The following is a 24,516-nucleotide window of genomic DNA, read 5'->3' as shown; positions in this document are numbered from 1 at the left end:
TGTCTTGTTGTCAACTTCACTGAGCACAGAGAGGGTGAGGGGCACCAGCTGTGGCATGGGATTTGTGAGAGGTGCCTGCCTCTGGCTTCACCCTACATGTGAAAGCACCCGTTTTTGGGGTTTGTTTTTTTTTTAATTTCCCTGTCCAAAGTAGTGATCATGTATTTAACTGCCCAGCCATTACCTGAGTCCTTTTTTTTTGCCTGCCTTCAAATGTGGCACTGTGACCCAGCTGCTTGAGCACAGGAGAACTGCTGGCTTTGGTCCCATGGGGCTGCAAGGATCCGAGGTTGTTCTCAACACCCTTGGACCACTTCAGTCAAGAAGGTTTTCATCTAATTTTAAAGCCCTGGGAAGTGAGGGGATGCTCGAGTGGCACATCTACTGATAAAGGTGCTGCCAAGGTACTGCACGAGTCTCTGGGGCATTCTGGGCAGAGGAGCCAGTGGTGCAGGGACTGCTCAGTGGCACGTATCAGCTCTCTTGCAACAGAGGGCTCACCTCCTCCAGCGTGTTGCAGTGCTTCATCGTGGACAGAATTGCACCATGTTGTGTTACAAACTGTAAATAGTTGTATTATAGCCTGATTTGTGCATACAGCAGCCATAGCGACCTTTGATATGGGTTTGGGAGAGGTGTGTTCTCGGCAGCAGGGCAGGTCAGCCGCAGAGAGGCTGTGGGTAGTCTCGTGTTGTAATCCAGGGCATCAAATGACTCCAACCTGCTCCAGTCCATGCCTCACTGGACTCCCCTCTTTCTATAGTGCCTTTTGTAGATACAGCTAAACACACATCAGGCAATACAATGAACAAATCCATGTCAAAGGTGGTGTTTTGTTGTTTTTGTTTTTTTCCAAAGTGCAACTAACTGTTTAAAGCTTTTTTTTTTAAAAAAAAAAAAAGAAAGAAATCTAAGATTAGCTACAAACCATTGCCTATTGAAAAATGCAAGAGCAGTTTCAGCTTTGATCTAGTGGGAGGTTAATACAATCAACTTGTGTTTGAGCCTGGCTTCTCAGCAACAAGTGGCAGGAGGAGGAAAGGAGCCATTGCCGTATGCCCTGTGTGCTGTAGCCAATTTACATGTTGATTTTTGCCTTTCTGTTACTGATGCTCTTCAATGTTGTTTAAATAACTGTGAAATAACTGTTAAATAGCTTTGTGAAAAAACAAAATTTTACTCAAAGCGATGTATTGAGGTTAGTTATTTATGAGAAAAAAGTGTACATTGTTTTCTTTGCTTCTGCTGGAATATTAATTACCATAAAACTTGTCTGGGGGGTGGACGGGGAGGCATGTGCTGGAGGGCTGTGCAGGGTGCTTATCACTGAGGATCACAGGGGGACTGGTGAGGCAACTTGCGTGGTGCAGGAACCACAGGCAGCGCTGCCCTCGGCACAGGTGCTGGCTGGCTCTGCACTGAACTGGGTTTAATCCTCAGGGGCTGCCATCGTGAGCTGGCTGTGCCGCTGGCTGGTGCCCGTGACCTCGCTGACAGCGTGTTTCCTTGACAGGCCAAGGTCACACCTCGCTGGTAGAAGAGGGTTAACTATCAACTTTTATTGGCATTCTGCAGTTTGCACAGTATCAGTCCCTTGCCCTGCACTGAGATCAGGCCCTGAAGAGGTGCCCTTTGATACTTGCCAGGCCAAGCAGATGACAGCTCTTAGCTAAGCAGGACACTGCTTGCCGATGTGAGTGTCGGTGTTGCCATCTCCTCATCTTGGGAGGAGCACTGTAGGAAGGACAGCAAGGGGTTAAGGCTGGTTCCACAGTGACTAATGGTGCAGGACTCTGCTATCTAGTTAGGTGTGTAGGCACACACCAGGTTCCACTAGATAGGATCGCTTACCTGGAAGCAGCATTCCAGCACCCAGTGATAAACGCGACAGCCACACAAACTGACTCACCCGATTCCTCACTGAGGGTGACGTGCAACCCCGTGCTCAAGCACAGGCAGAACACGCTGTCAGGGGATGAGCCAATCATGCACAGGGCAACTGGTTTGGGGTATGGAGGGGACACGCACCATCACAGCATGAGGTTCTCACCAAGAAGCTGCGGCCACTGCCCGCCTCCGCCAGTAACTCCAGCACCGCCGCTGGCAATCTTGTCATCCTCACCTCCCAGGAAGGCACCATGTCCTCGGTGCCTCAGTAAACAGGAATTTGGCAGCGCTGCCATCCACCGCCTACCTTGAGCCACTGTTTCCGAGCAAGGGAAGGGCCATTACTGTAGGCAGCTGTTTGCAAATCACCTGCAGGACTCTGTTCCTGTGAGCGCACACACATGGCTGCAAAGAGCCCAGCCCACTGCTTGTGCTGCTATGTCGCTCAACTTGTGCCATCCTCAAGGCAGTCACTGGCTGCTTCAGGATCGAACAGTGAAAATGCAGCACAATTTCAGCCTGGGTGGCATGAGGATTGACGGTGTCTGACAGCACGGGGCCCATGTGGCTTCTCAAATAGCTTTTAATATCACACAGCAGAAGCCAAAGTTGTTTCACCTCAAAAATGCCTTGTCCACAAGGGCAGGCCAAGGCTTTGCTAATCCTATGACAAAGCAGCCCACGTTCAGCCAGTTAAATGCTCTTTTGCTAGCTTCTCAGTTGGAGAGGTGGGGAGTTGGTTGTTCATAAGGGCTCTACAGTCACGGTGGCAGCACCCCGTCATTCAAACAACTTACTTGGGGTAAGTGTAGTTTTCCCAGATAACATTATGGAAAGCCAGTCCTACGTAATGCTATTGACTGTTGTGCTGTGGGAAATACCAGTGGAGGCTGGGGGCAGCTACCTGCCCAGTATTGAGCTCTGAACACACCAGCTCACCCTGCCCCACGCACACCTGCCAATCCCTGTGCAGGTTCTTGCCTCAGTTGCTCTTCTGTCCTCTTCTGCTTGCTCAGGTTAGGCTTGACGCCTATCTGCTTATCCAGAAGCAATGGTCTTGACATTTACTCCATCCCTGAAGTGCCTGTCCTCTTAATAGCAAACTCACTCTGAAGTAGCGCTCTCAAAATTCCCTTAGAAACAAAACACACAGTCCCCGTACACAAAGGGAAAGGGCTGCTGAAGCCCAAGGCCATCACGCAGCTCACAAACACAGCCATGGCTTCTGGCCCCTGCTGAGCACTAACACACCCCACACGTGTTCTTGCTGGGCCTTAACATCGCTATCACCTCTGCAAAAAGTATTTCCTGCCAGACAGTGAGTGCTGCCCTGGAACTGGATGCAGGCAGAGGTCACCTCAACATAGATTAAATGTTATTCAGCTGCTGGGTTAAGAGAAACAAGGTACATCGATCCTGTAGCTGGTTGCTCTTCCCTTGGAGCAGAGGTAGGTAACACTTTCTGTAATTCCAGTACTGTAACTATGATTGTAATTTCCCTTTTGCCTTTTTGAGATAAGAGCTGCCAACATACAGAGTTACAGCATATCCTCGTTCCCTGTTCATCTTCCAGCAGAACCACCTAAATGTAATTCCTTCTGAAACACCATCACTGCTCATTGCTTCAGAAGGGAGCTGTATGGTTTACTTTTTATTGTTTACCTAAGAAATCCACTAGCTGTGTTTTCCAGTATCTAACTCTTTCAGGGGGACCAGAATGTTAAATCTTGAATAGAATTTGTATTTTTCTTAAGAAGTTGAGTTGTAGCCCATTTAGCATCTGCTGAACAGATAAAAACCCTATTTACAACATGCTCTGGGCATGTAAAACTAAAGTAGTCAAGGTTCAAGGCAAAGTTAAGTTGAGAGCAGCAGTCTCCTGCAGGATATGTTGCAGAAGCAGCTGTCAACTCAAGATGTTACTCCCTGCCATCCAGATTAGCAGGAAAAGCCTCCATCTCATTTGGCAAAAAAGGTACATGACTGTCCCAAGTTTCTGCTGAGCTCATCACAGCTGAATGGCTGCATGTGTGCCCCAGCCCACAGCTAAGCGCATCCAGACTGATCCCACAAACTTGAAGGCATCTGGCAGGGCTAAGGAAAGAAAAGCTTGTTAGCAATTAGGTCACAAGTCAATCCAGGAGTTGGTCACTTGTAGCTTCCACTTTAGTGCTCCTCAAGGGAGGACTTAAAAGCATCAAATCACCTCCAGAGAGACAGCCTTACTTAAAGGCCATTTAAGTGCAAAGAAACATTCAGTGACTAGTTATTTGAGTGGCCCGAGTCAAACTAAATCCAAACATGTGGGAAAGCCAGGCAGCTGCACAAGACTGCACCGCGCCTTCGGCTGAAGCAGGCTGCAGGGCCCTGCCCAGGCTGCCCAGCAGGCAGCTCGCAGTTGCGGAATGACCTCTGCTGCTGCCTCCCCAGCCATCCACAGGTCACCGTGATCAAATGAAGGCGAGGGGCTGGTACAGGGAACGGAGGGGCCTTAGTGACATCACTGCGGGGTTTTCTTCTTTCTTTTTTCCTACTTGAGAGGAGCTGCACAGCACCAAATCCTTGTGAGGGGAATGAAATCAGACTGCTGTACAGAACACACGATTCACCTTTAACTTTAATTAAAATAGAGTTTATTAGCTTTTATTTTAATACAAACATGAGAAAGGAAAACCACCTGAAGATGTAGCGTTATTCTCAAAATTGAATTGTGATCAATACCTGAAGTGCCAAGTTCCACGGATTTGGGAGCCAGGGGCTGGCATATTTGCATATCGCAGAAGGCTGTATGCATCATTTCAACAGCTGAGTGCCGCCAAACTGGGGGTTGCACTCCGACAGCCCCGCTCTCAAAAGCATACGGACTCTCTATTCAGTGTGAGTTTCTGGGCCTTGGCTGGAAGAGGAAGTGCACAAAACCCGTGCCATTTGGAGGGAGATCTGCTCCTAGGACAAACTGCCTAGAATCTATTTGGATCCATGAAGGGAAGATACTACAAAGACTTGTAACAGGAAGAGTCTAATAATACTTATCCTGTTTAGAGTTCAGTTTCAGAGCCTGACAGTAAGCTCCATTCCAAAGTCTCAGAAAGAGCAAAACCCAAGCTTCTAGAGGAGCTGCACAAGATAAAATTTGCTTTGGAAAAAAAATAAAAAAAAATAAAGGGGGGGGGCAGGGGGAGGAGGGGTTATAGAAAATTTTTTGGTAATTCTCAACTGAACACAATATTTTTCAATCTACCTGATTAGGTAGTCCAGGATTCTCAAACTCATTACTGTCTCATTATGAATGTAAATCCCTCCCTGGAAAAAAAAAACCCAAGAAGAACCAGAAGGATGCAGAATATCAGCTTTAGGAACTCCACTGTACATAGCACAAGAGATCTGCAGTAGAACCTGGGGAAGCAGTGCTGCACACATGCCGTTCACAACTGGATTGCTACACTGTCTGGGACAGCGATGATGTTTCCAGACCAGCTTTCTCATTCAATGCCTCAGAAACATACACAGATTGCATCTCTTCCACAGCAATGTAAGTATTAGAAAATGAGAAAAGCACCATAATTCACAAGAAATGCAGCATGGACCCTACACATTTTAACAATACACAGAACCTTATCTCTGCCCCCAGTCAAAACATTCAAAGTCTTCTGACAGTCTCTACTGGAGTGAAGTTGTGGGTGCAGAGCTGGAATTCCCTCCTGTTGGGCAGCTTCTTGGTTATGAACAGATCACCCGTAATAGCAGCTTTTAGTGACCAAACCAGGGAAACACCATCAACATGTGTCTATGCTACTGTTTTCAGCTCCAGAGTGGCTTTACATTTTAAGAGTCCCATGTTTTGTTTTGTTTTTGTTAACACTGCATCGACCTGAAATACAAATGCAGCAAGTCTCTGGATGACAGGGGAGAGGAGGGAAGGACATTGTAACTATAGTCATGTGGTTAGTGTTTAAATTCTAAAATTTAAAACTACTTATTAAAAACCTCAAGAGTTCACAGCTATAGGCCTACATAGTAAGCAAACATCTGTGGGGGACAGAAGGAGACAAGTTTGTTTTTGCACCTCTGGGTACATTAGAAGGAAGAGAGAGTTGATTTGACAAAGGTCTTGTCTTTTGCACCAAGTATGCTCCTCAAGCTCTGGGCTCCCTCGGCTAGCTTACCCTCCTCTCCTCCTCTTGCTGGAAGACACCATCACCGCTGGCTTGTGTGCGTGGAGTGGTGGTATTCCTCCGATTCATAAGGATACTGGTTCATGGTGCTGCACCTTTCTCTCTCCTCAGGAGAGGATGGCATTAGAACGGCGGATACCAACTAAGTTATCAGCACTGAAAGATCGTCTCATAGCAGCTTTTGACAAGTCTTTGTATTTGTCTTCACACAGCCGGGAGATAGCCTGGACACCACGATCAGATAAAAATCAAAAGTACACATTAGGAAAGTTTGAACATTTCAAGGAAGCTTTTACAAGTGTAATACCAGCACAGCAGGCACTCTGTAGCAGTAACGCTAGTAGGTTTTTTTACCTATAATGAGAGTAAATAAGAACTACTTCGAAGGGAAAATATGAAAGGGATCTGTGGCTACACTGACGACAACCCTATCCATCAGAAAGTAAGACAAAGAAGGTGCATTGTTTCCATACACAACTACTTTCATTCTTTTTACCAGTCTCACTATCTAACGGAAAACCTGGATCCACTTCAGACCTAGAAGCCTGTGGAAGTTACGTTCAAAATTGCACCTAGTAGCTAGGTGTGGTGCATGCAGCAGCACAAAAATTTAAACAGTTCAAAAACATGCACAGCCGTTTCTGTGAGAGAAAAGGTTCAAAATAGAAAGGTTTCTGCACTCCTTTGGGCACCTTGCCCTTGGCCACTCAGGGCAAGTGAACCTAGGAAATGAAGTTCTACTAGGACATCTGGTTTGCCTTTACATTCTCTACACCCTCGACCCCAACATGCTCTTCCTGGCATCACGCACATGATCAAGTGCCTGCAGAGGTCTGAGAAGGGAGGGCAGCCCACTGCTTGATGACATGGCAATAGCCATGGCAGTTCAATACAGCTATCAAATATCAGCACACATGGACGACTTAGTATTTAACTGCTTTTTCCCCCATTTATTGGCTTGCTTCTGCCCTACTTATCCAGCTAGTCAAGCAGCCTTTATTCTGGAGCAGCTATTGTAGTGACAAGCCGTTAATTTAAATCACAACACCACGATTGTCCAGAAAACACCCCTGCAAGGCCTATTTCTGATTGGAGACTTCAGGCATTATCAGTGCCAATAAATAAAGATACCTGTAATAAAAGGCTGAACTGAACTTCAGTACTGAACACTTACTCCCATTAATAATTTACCACCTATCACCAGATGAACTTTCAGAGTCCTGCGATCGGCTACAAACCTACACCTTCCCTTTATGGCAGCACCCATTCAGCACAGCCCAGTGTTCTGGAAGTTCAAAAGGTGAAAAGCACTCTGAGCATGAATAAACTTCTAAGTGTATTTTAAAATAATTATTTACATTTATTTCTGCCGACCTTCTGGAGGCATTCATTTGGCTCAAGAGTGGCATTCATGAGACACTGGCTGCATGAGCTCCCGGTGCAAGACCAGACAGACTCTGCACCCTGTTTTAATGCTAGCACATCAATCATAAAGCAACATGTGTTGACATATTTAGCCCCGGTCGCCCATATGGTGTAAATCAGTTTTCAGTCCCTGGACTACTAACTTGCTGCTTCATACAGGCTCCTATCAACTGCTCATGCACTTCCAGCCAAAAGGTAGAGGTAAAAATTTTAACAAATGGTTTAAATACTTACCATGTTTCAGAATTAAGAACCAAAATGTCCTATACACATGCATTAGTAAGTGCATTATGGCCAATCACATACTGTACTGAAAATTACTCTGGTTTTAAATACCAAGCCCTCAAATGCTAGCAAAGAAGAAACAAAACAGGCTCACAATCTGTAAATCATCCACTTATGCCTGGGCACTGAGCAGTTCAGTAAACAATTTCCTGAGGAATATGAACTGCCCTACAACCACATTTACAATTAGTGACAGTGTTAGCTTAAAGTGCAAGTAGCAAGGGGGAGAAAAAGCAGAAGAATTGCACTGCTTAACTTTAAATGGAGGAATCGGTAAGTACATCGTACCTACCATTCCAAAGGACCAGGAGGGCTCACACTTACTCCCAAATCAGCCATTTCTGGGACAAAATAAAAAACCCTGGCACTTGGCAGAATTATTGGGGGTGGACAATAGAACAATCAGCCAGGAATACCGTAGCACACCCCTCTTTGAAAGGGGCTATGGTATCAGTGCACACAGGGCTTGTGGAAATGCCTTTGTTGAAAGGTCAACAAAACGACATGCAGAGTCATCAATTAAACCTGGACAGATGAAAGCTCACATCGATCCAACAAGAAATTTTGCCTGGGAACCCAGGTAATTTAGATAGTTTCAAAATGTCTTAATTTACCTCCAGCAACTAGGAAGACTGACTCTGCAAAAGTTCAAGTTTCTTAAAAAGAGCCTTCATACCAAAGAAGGCTGTAGGGACTCACAGAAGGGCAGCCTTTCCCAGTGAGCAGAAAAGGCCAGTACTCTGTATTTATGCTCCTCTGGACACTCTGAAGGACTCCTAAGAAGCACATATTCCAAAAGTTTATCTTAAAGCAACATTTATTTTGAAAGGTGAGGTTCTAAAAGTTGTGAAAAGAAACATAATTTCTGCAGCTCTCTCCAGACAAATGGTTTATTAAACCATGAGAGCAGTAAGAGTGTTCCCTCTAAATCTAAAAGCAGCTGTGCAATGGGATGCAGTGGGAAACCTTCAGCTGGTAGTATTTAGAAAGGTCTGAGTGTGACTGTCCCTAGGTGCTTGGAATACTGACTGTGACCAGGGAAGGACAGACAATCCATTACATATGACACTAATCCTTTCAATCTTAAGTAGCCTAGCTGAGCTATGGTTCCCAAAATAACATCCATTTTATTTTGTGATTTGCTAGACTTGCATAATCTCTGTCCCTTCCTTTCCTGAGAAGACTAGCTTAGCCCAGGCACGGTTTTAGAAGTGCTAACTGCAGATATAAAGGGGTTAAATTAGCCTGTAATATACTAATCTAAAAGCTTTTTAGTTTTTCTAACCACCACTTAACATGATTAGCAACAGATGCTCTTACTGCACATAGAGACAGAGTCCCCTGCTCAGCCACCGTCAGATCATTACCTCCAGTTTCTGTGCTCTCTCTTTACTGAGAGGCTCCAGCAGAAAACTCAAGTTATTGTCATCTGCTAGGGAGCGAAGATCAAAGTAGTATTTGGCGTAAACACTGGCAGGAACATTGATATTAAACTGCAGCAGCTCCAAGAAGTGTCTTTCCATCTCGTTCCTAGGAGGCATAAGGGACAGAAGACAAAGGAAAAAAGATTGTGTTAGCTGGCTGAAAAAACTGTAGAGACCACAAGCTTGTTTTTAAAACTAGCAACTACGAAATAGTCATCAAGTGCTCTGCATTATTAGTTTTGAGAGACAGGTCATTCACTGGTGCTCAAAACAAGGTGCAGCTTTTGAGTCCTGACACCTCTGGCTCAGAGGGAAAGGTAGTGCCCTGTCGTGCACTTGCTCGGCTGACCGGGGAGGTTCATTCTTCAGAGTTCCATTAGTGCAGCTGTACAATTCATGTGCCATTCTCACTCTCGTACGGCCCCACACTATAGTGATCAGATGAAAGGAATGATGTATGCTGTTTATTAGCTCTGAAGAACTTGCAGACATTTTCACCAGGCTGATAACAGGAAGGGGGTTTATTGAAGTAGAGGCGGACTAACAAAAGGAGTAGGCAGATCACCACGGCAACAAATGGATCTGTGAAGAGCTGCTGCTATTATCTCACAGAAAAAAGCCTCTTGAAGCAACATGGATTCATCTCCAATAAATAAATAAATAAGCAGCATTAGGTGGGAGAAGGAATTTTCTCCTCAATAGCGTTAGGCAGGATAACAAAGTACTATGTCAAAGGGCACTGTCCAGTTTTTACTCACTCATCTCTTTTCACTGGGCAAAATATTTGGAGAAAAGTGGGGAGAGCGCCATGACATGAAAAAGGCTGCTTCAGCTACTGTACCATGCTGAACTAAATAAGAGATGTTCTACAGAGGAAAAACCATGTTTTACTAATTAACCTAAAAGGAACTGGTGGTACCCAAACCAAGCAATTCAGTTCAACACTAACTCAATGATTGCTCCTACTGGTAGCAGACCTGTCTCAACAGAACTGAGCATCTGTATAGGCCAACTGTGAATACACCAGAAAGTAAGTTGCACAAATTCAGTGCCAAGGCTGTTCTTGCTATTTGGGAACTTCTAAAATGGATGGTTTACCTATCAGAAGTGGGGGGGGGGGAAATAAATCAAGGAATCATCCAGGTTGTGTCCTGTATTGAATAGCGAGTCTCAGTATGAATAGCAGCTTTGTGCTTGTTTCTACTATAGTGGACTTGAGTATCATTGAACCTAGTGCCAAAATTAATTTCCTGTTCATATGGTCATAAGCCTATAGAAATGTAAATCAGATAATGTTTTGATGATCAGCTGATCAGAGCTTGATTTACCCTGTGAATAAATGCCCCTTTTGTACTCACTAGGCTAATACACTTTAATTGTGTAAAAATACGATTCTTCATTGGATTAACAAGTCTATTAACAGTGGTTTAAAACCTGGGAAAGGATAATGCCCATGTGTTTTCTGTGCCTTATTTACAAATATATGTAAGCCAAAAGAATGAACTGCACGTGTCCCCTTACAAATAATCATAGCAAGATTAGCAGCTGCACAGTTAATTTTTCAATGATTATGGATTCACTCTCATCAAAGCAAGCAAGTTTTGACAAAGGATGACTTCCAAATACCAATTTCATATCCTTTGATTTTTTCCCCATTAGAAACAAGTAAAACAAAACAAAAAAGTCCACCCTCCAAACCTCCACCCCACCCCCGCCAAAAAAAAAACCAAACCCCAAACCCCTTTCAGTAAAAAACTCACTTTTGCTTTGGTCAAATAAGAAAGGGCTTGTGACAGAAAAAGTAAGATTAACATTTTACCTATGCTGAGTAGGAAAAGAATAAGGCAATGAACTCATCTGCCAGTCACAAGGCCTGGGTCACATATCCTTTAACAAACCCACTAGCAGTTTCTGTGAGGGCCGCGCAGCTCGCACTGCTAACAGAGTGCTGAGGTGGGGCTGCCAATCAAGTGTCTTTAAGCAGTAAGGAAAGCGTGTTTGGTGGGGTCGAGGTGCACCTATGCTACCTGGCTTGTACACATACATGCACACAAACAGATCTGCAACTTGGGTGAACTAAACCAGATATAAACCTTTTTGCCAGTTCCAGAGCGGTGTAACCCCTATGCTTGGCTTAAAAAGAGTACCCATCAGGTTAGCGAGATCATTCTAGATATGTAGAACCAACAGGAAAATTTGCTGCAAGTTCACAAACAAATCTTGCCACCAGCCTTTAACAGACAGGTCTTTACTGCACAGGAATGGCTCACCCAGGGAGCGATCTTCAGCTGGGGTTTTGGGTAGACTTTTCAGCAGCATCACCAGCCATCTCCAACGTTTGAATACAACCATGCCTCAAACCCTTTGCCAATGGTTTTCTCTCAGTGACGCCTGTATTCAGAATACCTAATAATCACCATAAAGTGCCCAGTTTAAAAGATAACTACTAAAGCGGAAATTAACTATAGTACCAACTATTAATTTAAAATAGACTTGATTTTGCTAAGTATTTTAAGTAGTTTTCCAAGGTCCCAATTATATGGTGACGTTACCCCACCCAGGAGCAGTGAAGTCTGCCAAGTTGCAGCAGTGCAGGGCCTAGGATTGATATCCCTGGGCCACTGTCAGAAAGGGGTTGTACAGTTTCTGCCCATACCTAAATTCAAAGGTCTAAGTAACTTCAAATGAGATGGGACTACAAAAACCCCATCTTCAAATTGGAGGAAAACCAAACCTAAATTAAGTCTATTTTCCTTACCACCATCACTGCTTTTAAGTACTGACAATTTCAGGAGACCCAGCATCAGCAATAGAGAATAAACATCCTGCTTGTTACAGATACTTTCAGTGCTATCCATTTGATTTGTCCCAAATAGGGCCAGAAGAAGAGACATCAAAAAGAGCAAGATGTATTCTTCAGCACTCCCAGCATCGCTGACCCCACTTCAGCCATCTCAGAGTTATTTGTAGCAACACTTCAAGTATGTTCCTCAGATAGATGAGCACTCTGAACCAGGTTGAGCGAAGATGTATGTTGTATAAAATCACTAATTATGCTTTCCTGAAAGCAGGGCTGGCACTGCCTGGCATTTGGAGACAAAGAACCCCTGGGCAAGCGGTGTGTATAAAACAAAGTACTATGTTTGCTTTTGTGAACTCGAGTAACAAAAACTGGTTTGGTGCAGATGACTCCCCCATTCTTAGAAATGCCGCCCCCCATCTAAAAGGAAGAAAACTGGATATTCCTCCTCCTAAAGAGTCCAAATTAAATAATTACGTACTGTATTTTTAAACATGAGCTTTACTGAATGCAGGGAAGAGTGCTTGGGGCAAGAACAGGCTCTCTCACCTAGGCAGATAGCCTCCTGTGCTGCGTGCAATCCTGTACCACCTCGGTCTGTTCCTGCTCTACAAGTGACTGTTACTACACAGGCCTGGACACGTGCTCAATTACGGCACAGTGTGATCAAATTCAAACACACATAAAACATGTCATGAGGTTTATTAAGACCAGAATGCCTGATATTAAGCTAGCTTTCTAGCACTTCTGCCTCTGTGTTAATAAGGGAAATAGGGAAACAAGCTGCCAAATAGAATTAAAACAGTAACATTGATGTCTCAAAGCTCTCAGAGATAGAACTTTGTGAGAAGGAATTTAACAGAAAAATCTAATGGGCCAAATAGGCTCCACACAAACGTGCCTCTAGCCCGTAGTATGAGCCTGAAGGCTCAAGTATGAACATCCTCTGAAACCACAGAAATAGCAGGGCTTAAAGCTGAGTGCACTCAGAAAAGACAGCAGATTTAAAATTTCTGAAAAACTGAAATCTACATCTGAGACAAGAACACACACAAGGGACAGCCTTACATAGATAAAGAGTAGTAAGATTGAGGATTTTGTTCTCAGCATTGCAGGCAAGTGTAAGTTCACCCAAAGAGGATGAGCTGTAGCACTAGCTGGAGGAAACACATGCAACCGCAGATATCAACATAAACGACGCCTGTCTGCCAGCAGCAGCTAGGAATTCAGACCTTGAGATATGTAGGCCTTAGCTGGGTATAAGAGCAGACAGGCAAGTCACAAGTCATGGCTTACCTTGCAATGTTTCAAATTCTAAACCAGAAAAGGCAAGGAACAAACCTAGTTAACTGTTTTTCCTTCCCAGACTTTGGATAAGACTCTAAAATGGGCACTTTAGAGTTACACCAATGCAAAAAATTAGTAGAAACAAGCAGCCAGTCCCATGGTTCACCATTGGAGGAAAGAAGGTGAAGAAAACTAACTTCGAAGTTACTCACCCAAGTAACTAGAAATAGCAATACAGATTTGTCTCAAAGTACGGTTATCCAAAGTTGCCTAGGTTAAAAAATGGAATGAGGCTGGACACCAGATATACATCATGTACACGTATCATTAGCACCAGAGACAGGTATTTTTTTGGTAAGATCACAAAAATGGTTTTGTTTTTTTTTTTTTTCTATTTTTGAATGGCAAAAACCCCAAAACCCCCACCACTGCCAAACCTTGGAACTTACATGTCCTCAACAGTAATGTCCTTCAATATTTGGCAATAATCCACATTCCACACAGCCTGATCATCCCAGACTTTAGAAGCCAGCAGAATAGCTCCTAGGACTATCCTCTTCCAGTTACTAGGGCATATGTCAATCTCTGCATAGGTTAAAAGTCTTTCCAAATAAACCTATAAAAAGAAAAAACCCAACAGTTTTATGTGTGTAACTAAGACCTGGAGCTGAGTTCTGAGCAGCAGGTATGCCAGTCCAGTACGCCTATTTTATCCCATTTCCGTCAATAATGTCAAAATACATATTAGTGATGGCTATTTACACTTTAGAATCCAAATTCTCAGGAGTTACATGTTTGGTTTTCTATTATAGCACAATAACTGGACCACCAAGGTATACAATAACGATAGTGAAGCATCAGTTCTGGCAATGAGCACTGCCGTTTCAGGGAGACACTGCTGGAGTCACAGTCGCTGACAGGTCCCCAGCAGGGCCTATATGGGATAGTAAATCACTCAACATTACAGTAGCCTTTCATCACAATTAAGGTTCAGCACTTGTAGCTTAACAGGAAAAGCTTAAACCTGCACTGTGATCTCTAGTCATGGGACAAAGATAGCATTAATTGCTATCTTTCCACAATGAAAAATGTTACAGTGCTATTTCTCCTTCACCCTGTAAAGGACAGACTTGAGTCCTTCACCTACAACAATGTCATGCTCTGCTTTCATCTACCTCACCAACTGCTTCGATAGTGAAAGACAACCAAGTCCAAAGATGTTTTGGTCTTTTACTCAGTCCTCCCATGTAATGTCAAATCAGTCCAAACATGTTGAATCATTCCCTTCCTTGAAAGTTTTTGCTGTTTCACACTCCTATAATGACCCACAAACTAAGTAATTTGCACTTTCAAATTTGAATACAGATTGTTTTTAATGTTCTGTTCTCTAAACTAAGTACAAGTTCCTAATACAACCTCAGATAAACTAGTGGGTGCAGGAAGCTCCTGTACAGGTCTAAGGGCAGGATCAATCTTTATTACTAGGATCTCCCCATACTTTCTCGTTCCTACAGTAACAGAGCCATCTAGTGGTAAAACCCACTTTAACAATTATTTTCTGTAAATACTTCAGCTGGCTAGATTGCTCGGGGTTAGGTATCACCTTGTTCTGTGAAAATTGCTTGCATGTCTTTGGAAAAGGGAAAACCTCAAACTACTTTCAGAGTTTCAATAGCTTGAACTGTCTGGCCTTTTTAATTACTTACTTCCTTATTCAAAAGAGTCCATCAAGCTGAGTTTGCTTAATTGCCACATTGTCTTTTGGTGACAGTTCTCTTCTGTTCTCCTTTCAGAACGTTTTTCAGAAAGAAGCCACAGGAAGACCAAAGTCTAGTATGCAACAAAGTGCAGTTTAAGAGATTGTCTAACGCAGCAGCTATATAGGTTGTGCTTTTTCTTTCCCTTCATATACATGCGTATGCATGCATATGCGTGTGTTTGTATACATCAGTATCACTGTCAATTTTTTACATACATCTTGCTTTCTGAAATCAAACAATAAGCTGTAATGAGATTATTTTCTTACTATTGATCTTAATTCACAAGTACCTCCATGTCATCTGGGGAAAAAAGTTGTAGCCTCTTTGGTTTAAAAAAAAAGTTTGATAGAAAGGTGGCAATGATTGAAGGACATCATAATGAGAAAGCTTATCTCCTGGAGTTCCTACAGCATTGATCCTCAACCCCTTAGGCCGTGTTACTTGTACTGTTCTGGTTAATAATGAACTTCCCCCTCCACAAAACTGAAATAAAAGATGTCTTTGTGTCTGATCTTATACCCCACTCTTTACTGTGTTCCACTGTTCTGCCTTTATAAAGCTTCTTAAGCAAGTTATGTATTATGAAACAAACAGTGTTTGGATTGGACAAGTAATTAAGCATTATGTATTCATATATAGAAAAGGCAAGTTCCTTTTTAATTAACCACTTCTGTGACTACTCAGAAAGCTTCTCTAATGAACTCGCTTGTACAGGGTCTTCATTACCAACAAGGCTTCACGAGATGCTGTAACTATTTAAATGTCAGTTCACTCATTGAGGGGAGGAAAAAAAAGTCTTCCAAAAGCTCAAGTTTCAATAATCAGGTATCGCTTACCAGTGTCACTATTGCACATTCAGCTGTCAGCTGTGCAGCACTGAAAAGCGTCCGAACAAACCGGTAGATGTGCTTGTGATCAGGGTCATGCTTGTAGTAGTCATCTGGAACTTCTTCCCGCTGAAAGAAAGGTCTCTGAGTTACTGAAAATCTGTCCTACTATTAAAGAACAGCCACACATGGTTGGTTGTTCTCACCAAGCAGAAGAGAGTTAAACCCTTCCCTGTCACAGGAATAGAACAAAATTATGTACTTTTATACACTACATAAAGAAGCAGCAGCCTTGCAGTGTTACAAATATTCCAAACCAAACACCATGGCTTTAGCTGATATCTTTGTTTTGAACACTTTTGTGATCTATAAGGCTAACGGGAAAGAGCATGAACTACCATTGTTATTATGGGTGTTAACTATTGTCCATGGAACCTTTTACAGTCAAAAAGGGAAAATGAAAAGCTTTCTCCCTGCAAGAAAATCACAGATCTGTACACAACACAGCAGCACTGGCTCTTCAAAAGGCAAAATTAAGAGACTTCACAAGATTCCCCTTCCAGCTGAAGAACGGCTGGAGAACACGCATCAGTAATTCTGTCACAGGTAGAATTAGAAGGTAACTCACTCTGTCTTCACAGGACTTGTTCTTGAAAGATTCCAGAAAGACAAAGCTAATGAACAGCCAGATCTAACTTCAGCATGATGCTAAACTGTTTCTAAATTCAGAGGAGAAGCTTAGAAATAAACAGTCTGTAAAAGCAATCCTAAAATAAGAGTTTGAGAATTCTGACCGTGTCCCCCCAGACATTCTGATATTCAGTACTCTTCCTGGAGGAAAGAAACTTCAAAAGCTCCAACTTGACACACTGTTTCTGCAAAACTGATGCTGAATAGTTTCTATCAACAGTCCAAGTTAGACCTATAGCATGGTAAAGTTACCAGATAAGAACAATGTAGCTGCCTGATTTTGAACAAGTAGTCATAAGGTCAGCAAGCAGCAAGCATTTTCATGTGGTTTTGCAGTTTAAAATAGCCAGATAACAGTGTCAAGTAAAATGAAGAGGTAGGTTAACTTTGTACTCTCCACACAGCCTTCTAATACGCCAATAACCAAAGGAGGTTACCTCTTCATGGTGGGCATGCAACAGTAGGGATAACATGAGCAGGATCCCCTTTGCATAATTCCTGGGATGTGAGCAGTATAAAAGCACATCTGGAAGCGTGGAAAGGACCGAGACTGGTATTTGTGACTAAGCCCTGTAATACTGGCAACTTCAAGATTACTTCTGCTATTAGGATCAACAGAGCCTGGATTTGAACTCCTTGTGACTGAATCTTTAGAGGACAAGATGTCCAGAGATCTCTTCAGCTAATTCATCTTTTTAAAGGAACTGTAGGTACCCAGCCAAAATTCCATTGCTATAGAAACTAACAACCCATTTGTATTTTTCCCCTCAGAAGTATGACATACAGCCCTTACTATATTTCTGTCTGTGTAATATTTATAGCATATATAGCAACAATTCCTAGCACAATGTTTAGGGATGAAACTTTAACAAACTTAAAACAGTTTTTAATATATAGTTTTAAATATTTTACTAACAAGCCAAATCTGTGAGATCGATTAAGCTGCATTCATTCAGGTAAGTCCCAGAGTAAACTGAATTCTTAAAGTTTTTCATTTCAAATGAAAAACAAAGGAAGTGATTCTGTAGGACAGTCATTAAGCTACTAATGCTCAAACTGGACATGAAAAGCACATGCTCCACTTTTCAGCTTGCCTGTGCTATGAGGTTTTGCATCTTTTTAGACAACCTTAAAGTTTACCAGGATCAGTCACATTCAAATCATATGCTGAACACTCCTAGCTCTTACTGCAAGCAGCATTAAGCATATTTGTTTTAAAATTTTGCCTTTTGGGTTTTGTTAAAGACTAAACTCACTGTCTCCTACTTTGTATGATGCTTCTTGTATCAAGTTCTCCTACTTGCAGTCATTTAAAAGGTTAGGCACACATCTACTCACCATGTCTTCCTGAATACATAGGAAAGATTTTTTAATTAAAGTACTGGTAAAGAGGGGAAGAAAGGAGTCAGACAAGAAAGTTCAGATGTGAAATATGCAAGAACCAGCATGTGCTTGGTTTCTATTTATATTCAAAGCATAGAAAACAAAACATACTTGGCAACATTTAGAAGGACTGGGTCCTATTCATGATCTGGTATCAAAAGTCCAGAGGGCACTGCTTTCACTATGTTTTATAAATAAAGATACAATTTAAGATACATTTGCTTGTGACCTAGTGCTAAGACATTCTTATAACTTACACAATACAAATCAAGATGTAAAAAAAAAAAAATGTATATTGATACACAAAGGATCAAAAATTTACACTTACTGTGAGAGGATGAGATTTTTCATCAAAAATATCCAAAGATCTGTCAGAATCTCTACAAAGTAAAAATACCTGTTTTAGCAACAAGAGTTATTTGGTAATGTTAGGCTCTACTAAAAAGCACTATTCATTACAGAGGATAAAGGGGCATATTTTCTAGTTCAGTTTTTCCTAGAATATGGCAAGAAGTTTCATTGTATTTTTGCAAAGCATTTAATGATGAGATCTTACAACTGAATATTTAAGAAGTTAATCAGTGAATAGCTATCCATGTTCTCCCATTATGCTTAGTACAGCTTTCCCTTAAAATGTGAAACTATCTCATTAAAAGCATTTATTTCAAAAAGGCAGCTGTAATGTTGAAGCATGCACTATACCTAGCTATAATGGCAAGGGTTACTTGTACATGGGACAACATTCCTTCATCCATCAAAACTAATTCGTACCTCTGTATTCGGGAAAAACTAAACAAAGTCGAAAGGCTGATTTTGCTGAGTTAAATGTATTTTCCTCACTCCCTCTGTTTTGACTTTTTATGCTTCATTCTCCATGAAGCATGTGCCATTGGATGGGTGTAATACTGACCCTTCTGCATCAGGTGGTACAAAGAAGAAGCAGATACAGCAAAGAGTGTCATGTTTTTAAATTCCTTTAAGTTATATCAGCTGTTTCTGAAGTGACCAAGATCATATCCCTGGCTCAAAAAAAAACTTGCTATATTTCAGAAAAAAAAAGTTCACTCACCTGTTCTTTATATGGTAGAATATTGCTAAGGTTACACTAAAAAAGAGAAAGAAAAAAAGACTTAAGCATATTCTGTGCACACTATTCCACTGCAAAAGCTGTTTTTCAGGGCAAAACATTCAAAATCCATTATGTATTAGCTTCCTCTCCTATTCTCAAGTACTCTGTGTCTCATTTCTCATGCTTACCTGACTGAACAGAAACTGTCCAAATCAAATTAGCTAGCCAAACCTCTTTTACATTTATTGTACAGATATTTGTGCCACAAAATAAATGTTATGCCACATTTTAAACACACCCCTTCACTGCCTGATTAAGTGATATTTATTGAAAGTGTGGACTATTCAAAACTAAAATATACGAGAAGTTCTACTTGATGTTACATATACTGTTGTAGATATTCTGCTGATGTTTTAAGTCTGTATCTCTGGCTGTCTTACTTAGGACCCGAATAAAAAAAGTAATAAAGACTATATTATGCCAGCACAATCCAAGAAGGGGACAAGAACAGATGTCAGTCTGTCAGACTATAGATTTTGTATTGACACACATTTACTGTGGCCAAATTTCCGATACTTTACTGGCAGCATCAACAGGAATACTGCCATCACAGAAATCCATCACACTCTGATCTGTTAACAGCTATACACCACTTCAAAAAGGCACAAGCACCATCTTTTAGGTTCTTCCTTCTCTAGAAAAGGAGGAGTGACATGCTAAATACCTTTGTTTGAAACCAAATTTTAAAGCAACAAATCCACTTAGACATTTCCAAACTCTACTAAACTGTTAAAACAATAAAGCTTTCTGGGCCTGAAGTTACTTTGCCTTCACTTCCCTTCAAGCGCAGTAAAACTCTCTTCTCCATTCTTGGCTGGTGCTAAGAACTGTCTCTGTGGCACCCAGAACAATAGGTCAAGCAGCCATTTCTACTGGAGAACCAAGAAGACTAAATAATTATCAAACCCACCAACCTAAAAGAACAAATATATGAAGAAAAAGTGTAAAGGCTAGAACTAAAACCAAAGCCAGCAACATACTGTCGTCCACAACTAGAGGGCAGACTAATACCACTGGCAAGTAGCACACACAGTCCTGCAAACTTTTCCTGCAACTCCATACAAAATCCATTTCAAGCTTCCCTAGACAGAGTTTCTGAACTTGGTTTTCAACGTGAAGCCTTGGAGATCCCCATCCAAACACACACCTTTAAATCCCAAATACTGACACACTTCTGCACTGCCTCAGATTCTCAAGTGCACAAAAATAACCACTTCAAAATACAACAGTACATTAGCTCGGTAACGAATAAGAAAAAAAAGAAAAAAATCTTGCTTCAGCAGCCAAAATTAATCAGGCTTCTCCACCCCTTCCATGACCATCCTGAATAAGCAGTGCTGTGCTCCTCTCAATCAAGTGTGCAACTGGCTTTGGAACAGACAAGATCACCACAAAATCCCAAATAAACCTTGCAATGCTATTCAGCCCCTTGTTGATGACAAACGGTTCTTACCACTTTATTGTGCTTCTAAGGTTAGGTTGACTGACGGTGCTGTCATCTATAAATATTGTTGAGCATGAGCTATATTTTTTTGTAAGCTGCCCAGGAGAAACCTTAGGGAAAAAAAACAAAACAAACCAGAAATACATTCAAAAGGAGGGATTCTATAGGCTTTAATTCACCACACAATACTGGCTTTATAGCTCAACTAGTTACTGCAGAGGAGGTCTTTGTACATGACTGCTCCTGCTACGTAAGGTACCCTATAGCCATCAAGTTCCTGAGGATACCCTTTGTCTAAGGTAGGTTTATACATCATCTCTTGTAATAGACAATATGATGTTTTTAGGTAAGTAATTTTAAGCAGAAATAGCTGCAGCTAAAGCAGTAAGTCCTCTGATTTTCTCAATTCTTCTCCATTCCATTCTTGCCAGTTCAGGTCTCAGTCCTCCCTCTCTGTGATGTACTTTATTAGGCTTTCCTGTGACTCCATAATCATCATCTCCTTTCTCTTATATCTTACACTTTTACAGTTTCTGGTTATCCAGTATCACTCCCTGTAAAGACAGTTTTGCATCTGGTGTTTTGCCTTGTTATATTTAAAAAAAAAGAAACCTCTTCCTGACATTGCTCACTTCAGTCATGTCTTGTTCAGCATCTGGAATCTGTAAATAAAATACTACTGTTACCCCTACTTTTGCTATTTAGAGCTAGCAATATGTTCCATGATCTATCCTAATCCTGTAGATTTTACACTGTAAGAAATCTTCCTATATAACACTAAGTCAGGCTTCTCTGCACTAGAGCTAGGACGTCATGATTGAGGGAGGAGATTCAAGAGCAATTCAAGATTCATTAGTTTTATCAGAATCTTTTTAAATGCCTTGTCTAAAAGCTTGAAAGTATTCCATATGAAAATGTTGGCACCCTTCACAACTCAAAGTCTGCCTGGGAACATCTCCCATTCCATCTGACGTTTGCCAGCAAAAACAACCCAATCACACTTCATCTTGATGCTGGCAGACTAAAGCTGGAACTACAATTGAAAAAGCAAGAAAAAGAAAAAAAACATCCACCCCCCATAACCATACTAAATAAAACAGATTTGAAGTATCATTATCTTACTGGTAACTTAGCACTAGACATATTTGCTAGACAGCATTTTTTTAAGCTTTGTGTTGGTAACTTCTATTCTTAGCTTTACTAGTCACTATATTTTTATCCCCTTACTAATGACATTATTGTGTATTTTTTTGGTAAGTGAAGTGTCAAAACCAACTAATACTTGCAGAAGAAGCTTAGAGCATATTTTCAGATTTTAAAACTAATGGATTGTCATTTGTTTATCATGCTGGTGGTAATGTTTGTTCATCATTCTCTTTTCATGCTGGATACATTTCTTACAATAAGTCCTATATGATCTAGTAGCAAGTCATTTAAGAGTTGTCATCTCAGCTAGGAAATCAATTCAGTTTAATTTGTTTAAAAAAAAAAATGTAGGCAGTTTGACTTATCTTTTCTCCCTTACTGTTCAGAAATGCTCAAGACTGATACAACAAAAAAATCCATTCTTACTCTTTTGACATCAGCCATTCTATGCTTTGTGATACTGTGCCTGTTTATTTTTTAAAGACAGGCAAAGAGTTTTATCTTGCTAAGAAGAATTTAGAACATGTGTAGGACTACATATCTAGAACTATTACAGTTGTATCTTTAATTTGTCTTTGTCCCAATATGCTAATATTATCCATACTGCACACTAAGAATTTGCTTTACTTACATGATTGATGTGGTTACTCTTCCTCTTCTCCCGCACTAGAAACAGGGAGAAAGAATGTGAACTGAAAGGTTTCCAATTTACACACAATAAAGTTATTCTATTAACCCAGTCTTCTGAAGTCCATGACTACTAAAAGTTTAAAATTTTACTTTAGGTGTCTGAAAAAGTAGTTTGAGGTAAAAATACTGAGTTTTATCAAGCTAGTAAACAATATACTACTTCCAACTATCCACATACATGTTTAGGAACTACTTCTACCCATCGCACTAGGGGGAAAATGTCTCAGCTTTGAAAAGATGCTGTGCTTCATGAAAAACTGGATTATTTCAGATAGTTCGAATAGACAATGTCCATCATCCAACATCAACCACTTATTAATCAGAAGTAAAACCATCACACACTGATCCTGTCAAAGACACATAGGAAGTGAGGTGCCCAGCATTATATACATGTTCTTTCTCCTCCTATTAGACAGGAGGTAAAAAGGTAATTCACTACACAGAAGACGCTGGCACAAGCTATGTCTATTTTTGTCATGTAACTGCAACCACGTTATTTGATGATTTTAAACTGTGCCTGCCTTTCAAGAAGATTGTAAGGTTTAACTTCCAGCTGTAACAGTAGCAGTCGAACAGTGCTGTTAATGGAGAGCTGAAAGTTGCATATAGGCAGAAAGCTATACAAATGTGACTAGCCTGGACGGATGCCTTCGCCAAAGTTTTGGCCTCAGATCGTTACCACTTGTTAGCAGGACACATTCTCTTAAATATTACAAAAATTAACAATTGGAAGAGAGTATCCAAATTTTTTTTGTCTTCTTGCATAAATCAAAACTCATAATCCTCATAATGTCTCAGTGAGAGAGAACTGATGGATATGAATTCTACTAGTTCTGTGGAAGTTTAACTAACTGTCCATAAGAATACCCTGTAAAAAATGATTCAACCAACTAATACAAACTTCAGAGAAAAGTTTCACAGTTATGACCTCACCTAACAGACCATTTTTCTACATAAACACAAGAGTATACATTTCAAGACAATACAGTTGAAGAATACTGAATCACATTTAAAAGCAATACCATCCCCAACAATGATGTTCATGTACTTTGAACATTACTTACAACAAAGCTAAAAGGCTGCACAGTGGAGCTGCACTACAATGTTCAAGAAACTATGTCAACTTGCTAATTACAACTCAAGCAATCCTTATCTAGGAGGTGTTTGAAACGTGCAGGTCAGATCCTCTGTCTGATTGAAGACTGACCTCAGAAGACTCAAGGAAAGAGGCCTGCATTTTTTGGATATCATTTCTTTTGAAGAATCATTATTAGTTCTACTAATAATAGAGCTTCTATAATGTGAGCTATAATGTGAGCTTCTACTGCTCACAGATTATCTGAGCATTGCATAGTTTATACAACTGACAATTTTATTGCTTGCCCTAAGACTCTGAATAGCAGGACTGCAACTAATAGCCATGTCAAAGTAATTCTACTTTTGTGGCAAAGCTACACCAGGGTAGAAGACAGACTGCAGCTTTCCATCAGCAGATCCACAGCGCCTGAAACAAGAAACAACTATAAAGGGAACAGAAGCTTGTACTGATAAAATAAGATCTTAACTCCTTTTTATTTGCAACTTCAGCTTTGAAAGAATTACAACAATTTAAGTGTTCTTGAGCTGTATAATTAAAATAGGCAGTTATTTTCCCAGTTTTTCTCTCAGCTTTTTTTAAATTGGAAAAAAATTTAGCTTACCATCTGTTTGAGACTTGCTCAGGAATATTGTGCTTGCTCTGGGATGATCAGATGGATTGGATTCCAAGGCTAAATCTGAAACAGAAGGGATGAAAAAAGGAGAGATGTTTAACAGAAAATGATTACTGCAACAATCATTGCACCACCCAGCCTTAAAAGGCTCAAGCACAGCAATGGAGACAAGATCAGAAACACATAGAATGGGCTATCTCTCTAAAGCAAAACCTTACTTTTGCCACAAAAAATAAAAATCTGCTATTTTTCCCTCTGAAAAAAAGCTTGTGGACTTACTCCTACTGCCATGAAGCTCTGAAATAGCTTATGGTTTTCATCAAAACAAAATCTGGAAAGGGAGGTCTCAGAAAACAGCATACATCTTCAAATGTCAGCATGTGCTCCAGCATGATAGGGTAGCTGGATGTGGAGCCTGTACTCAGTAGTGGACAGAAATCTAGAACCTTATC

The 24,516-nt window shown here is 41.1% G+C and overlaps 1 protein-coding gene across 1 annotated transcript; it reads right to left on the bottom strand.

Moving 5' to 3' along the window:
• Positions 1 to 5,126: 5,126 nt before the first annotated feature.
• CCNYL1 (cyclin Y-like 1) lies at positions 5,127 to 24,177 on the bottom strand (the record flags this gene model as incomplete). The annotated part of the gene is made up of 9 exons (XM_010142378.1): positions 5,127 to 6,286; positions 9,140 to 9,302; positions 13,733 to 13,899; positions 15,880 to 15,999; positions 18,272 to 18,323; positions 19,013 to 19,048; positions 20,526 to 20,626; positions 22,294 to 22,328; positions 24,053 to 24,177. Coding segments are annotated over 9 exons (916 nt in total), but the record flags the coding sequence as incomplete, so codon positions are not given.
• Between the last annotated feature and the right edge of the window lie 339 nt (positions 24,178 to 24,516).

This window comes from Buceros rhinoceros, unplaced genomic scaffold (genome assembly GCF_000710305.1).
Source record: "Buceros rhinoceros silvestris isolate BGI_N320 unplaced genomic scaffold, ASM71030v1 scaffold14138, whole genome shotgun sequence".
NCBI classification, from domain to species: Eukaryota; Metazoa; Chordata; class Aves; order Bucerotiformes; family Bucerotidae; genus Buceros; species Buceros rhinoceros.
The sequence above is the reverse complement of the archived record's forward strand: the minus strand, read 5'-3'. Positions and strand labels throughout refer to the sequence as shown.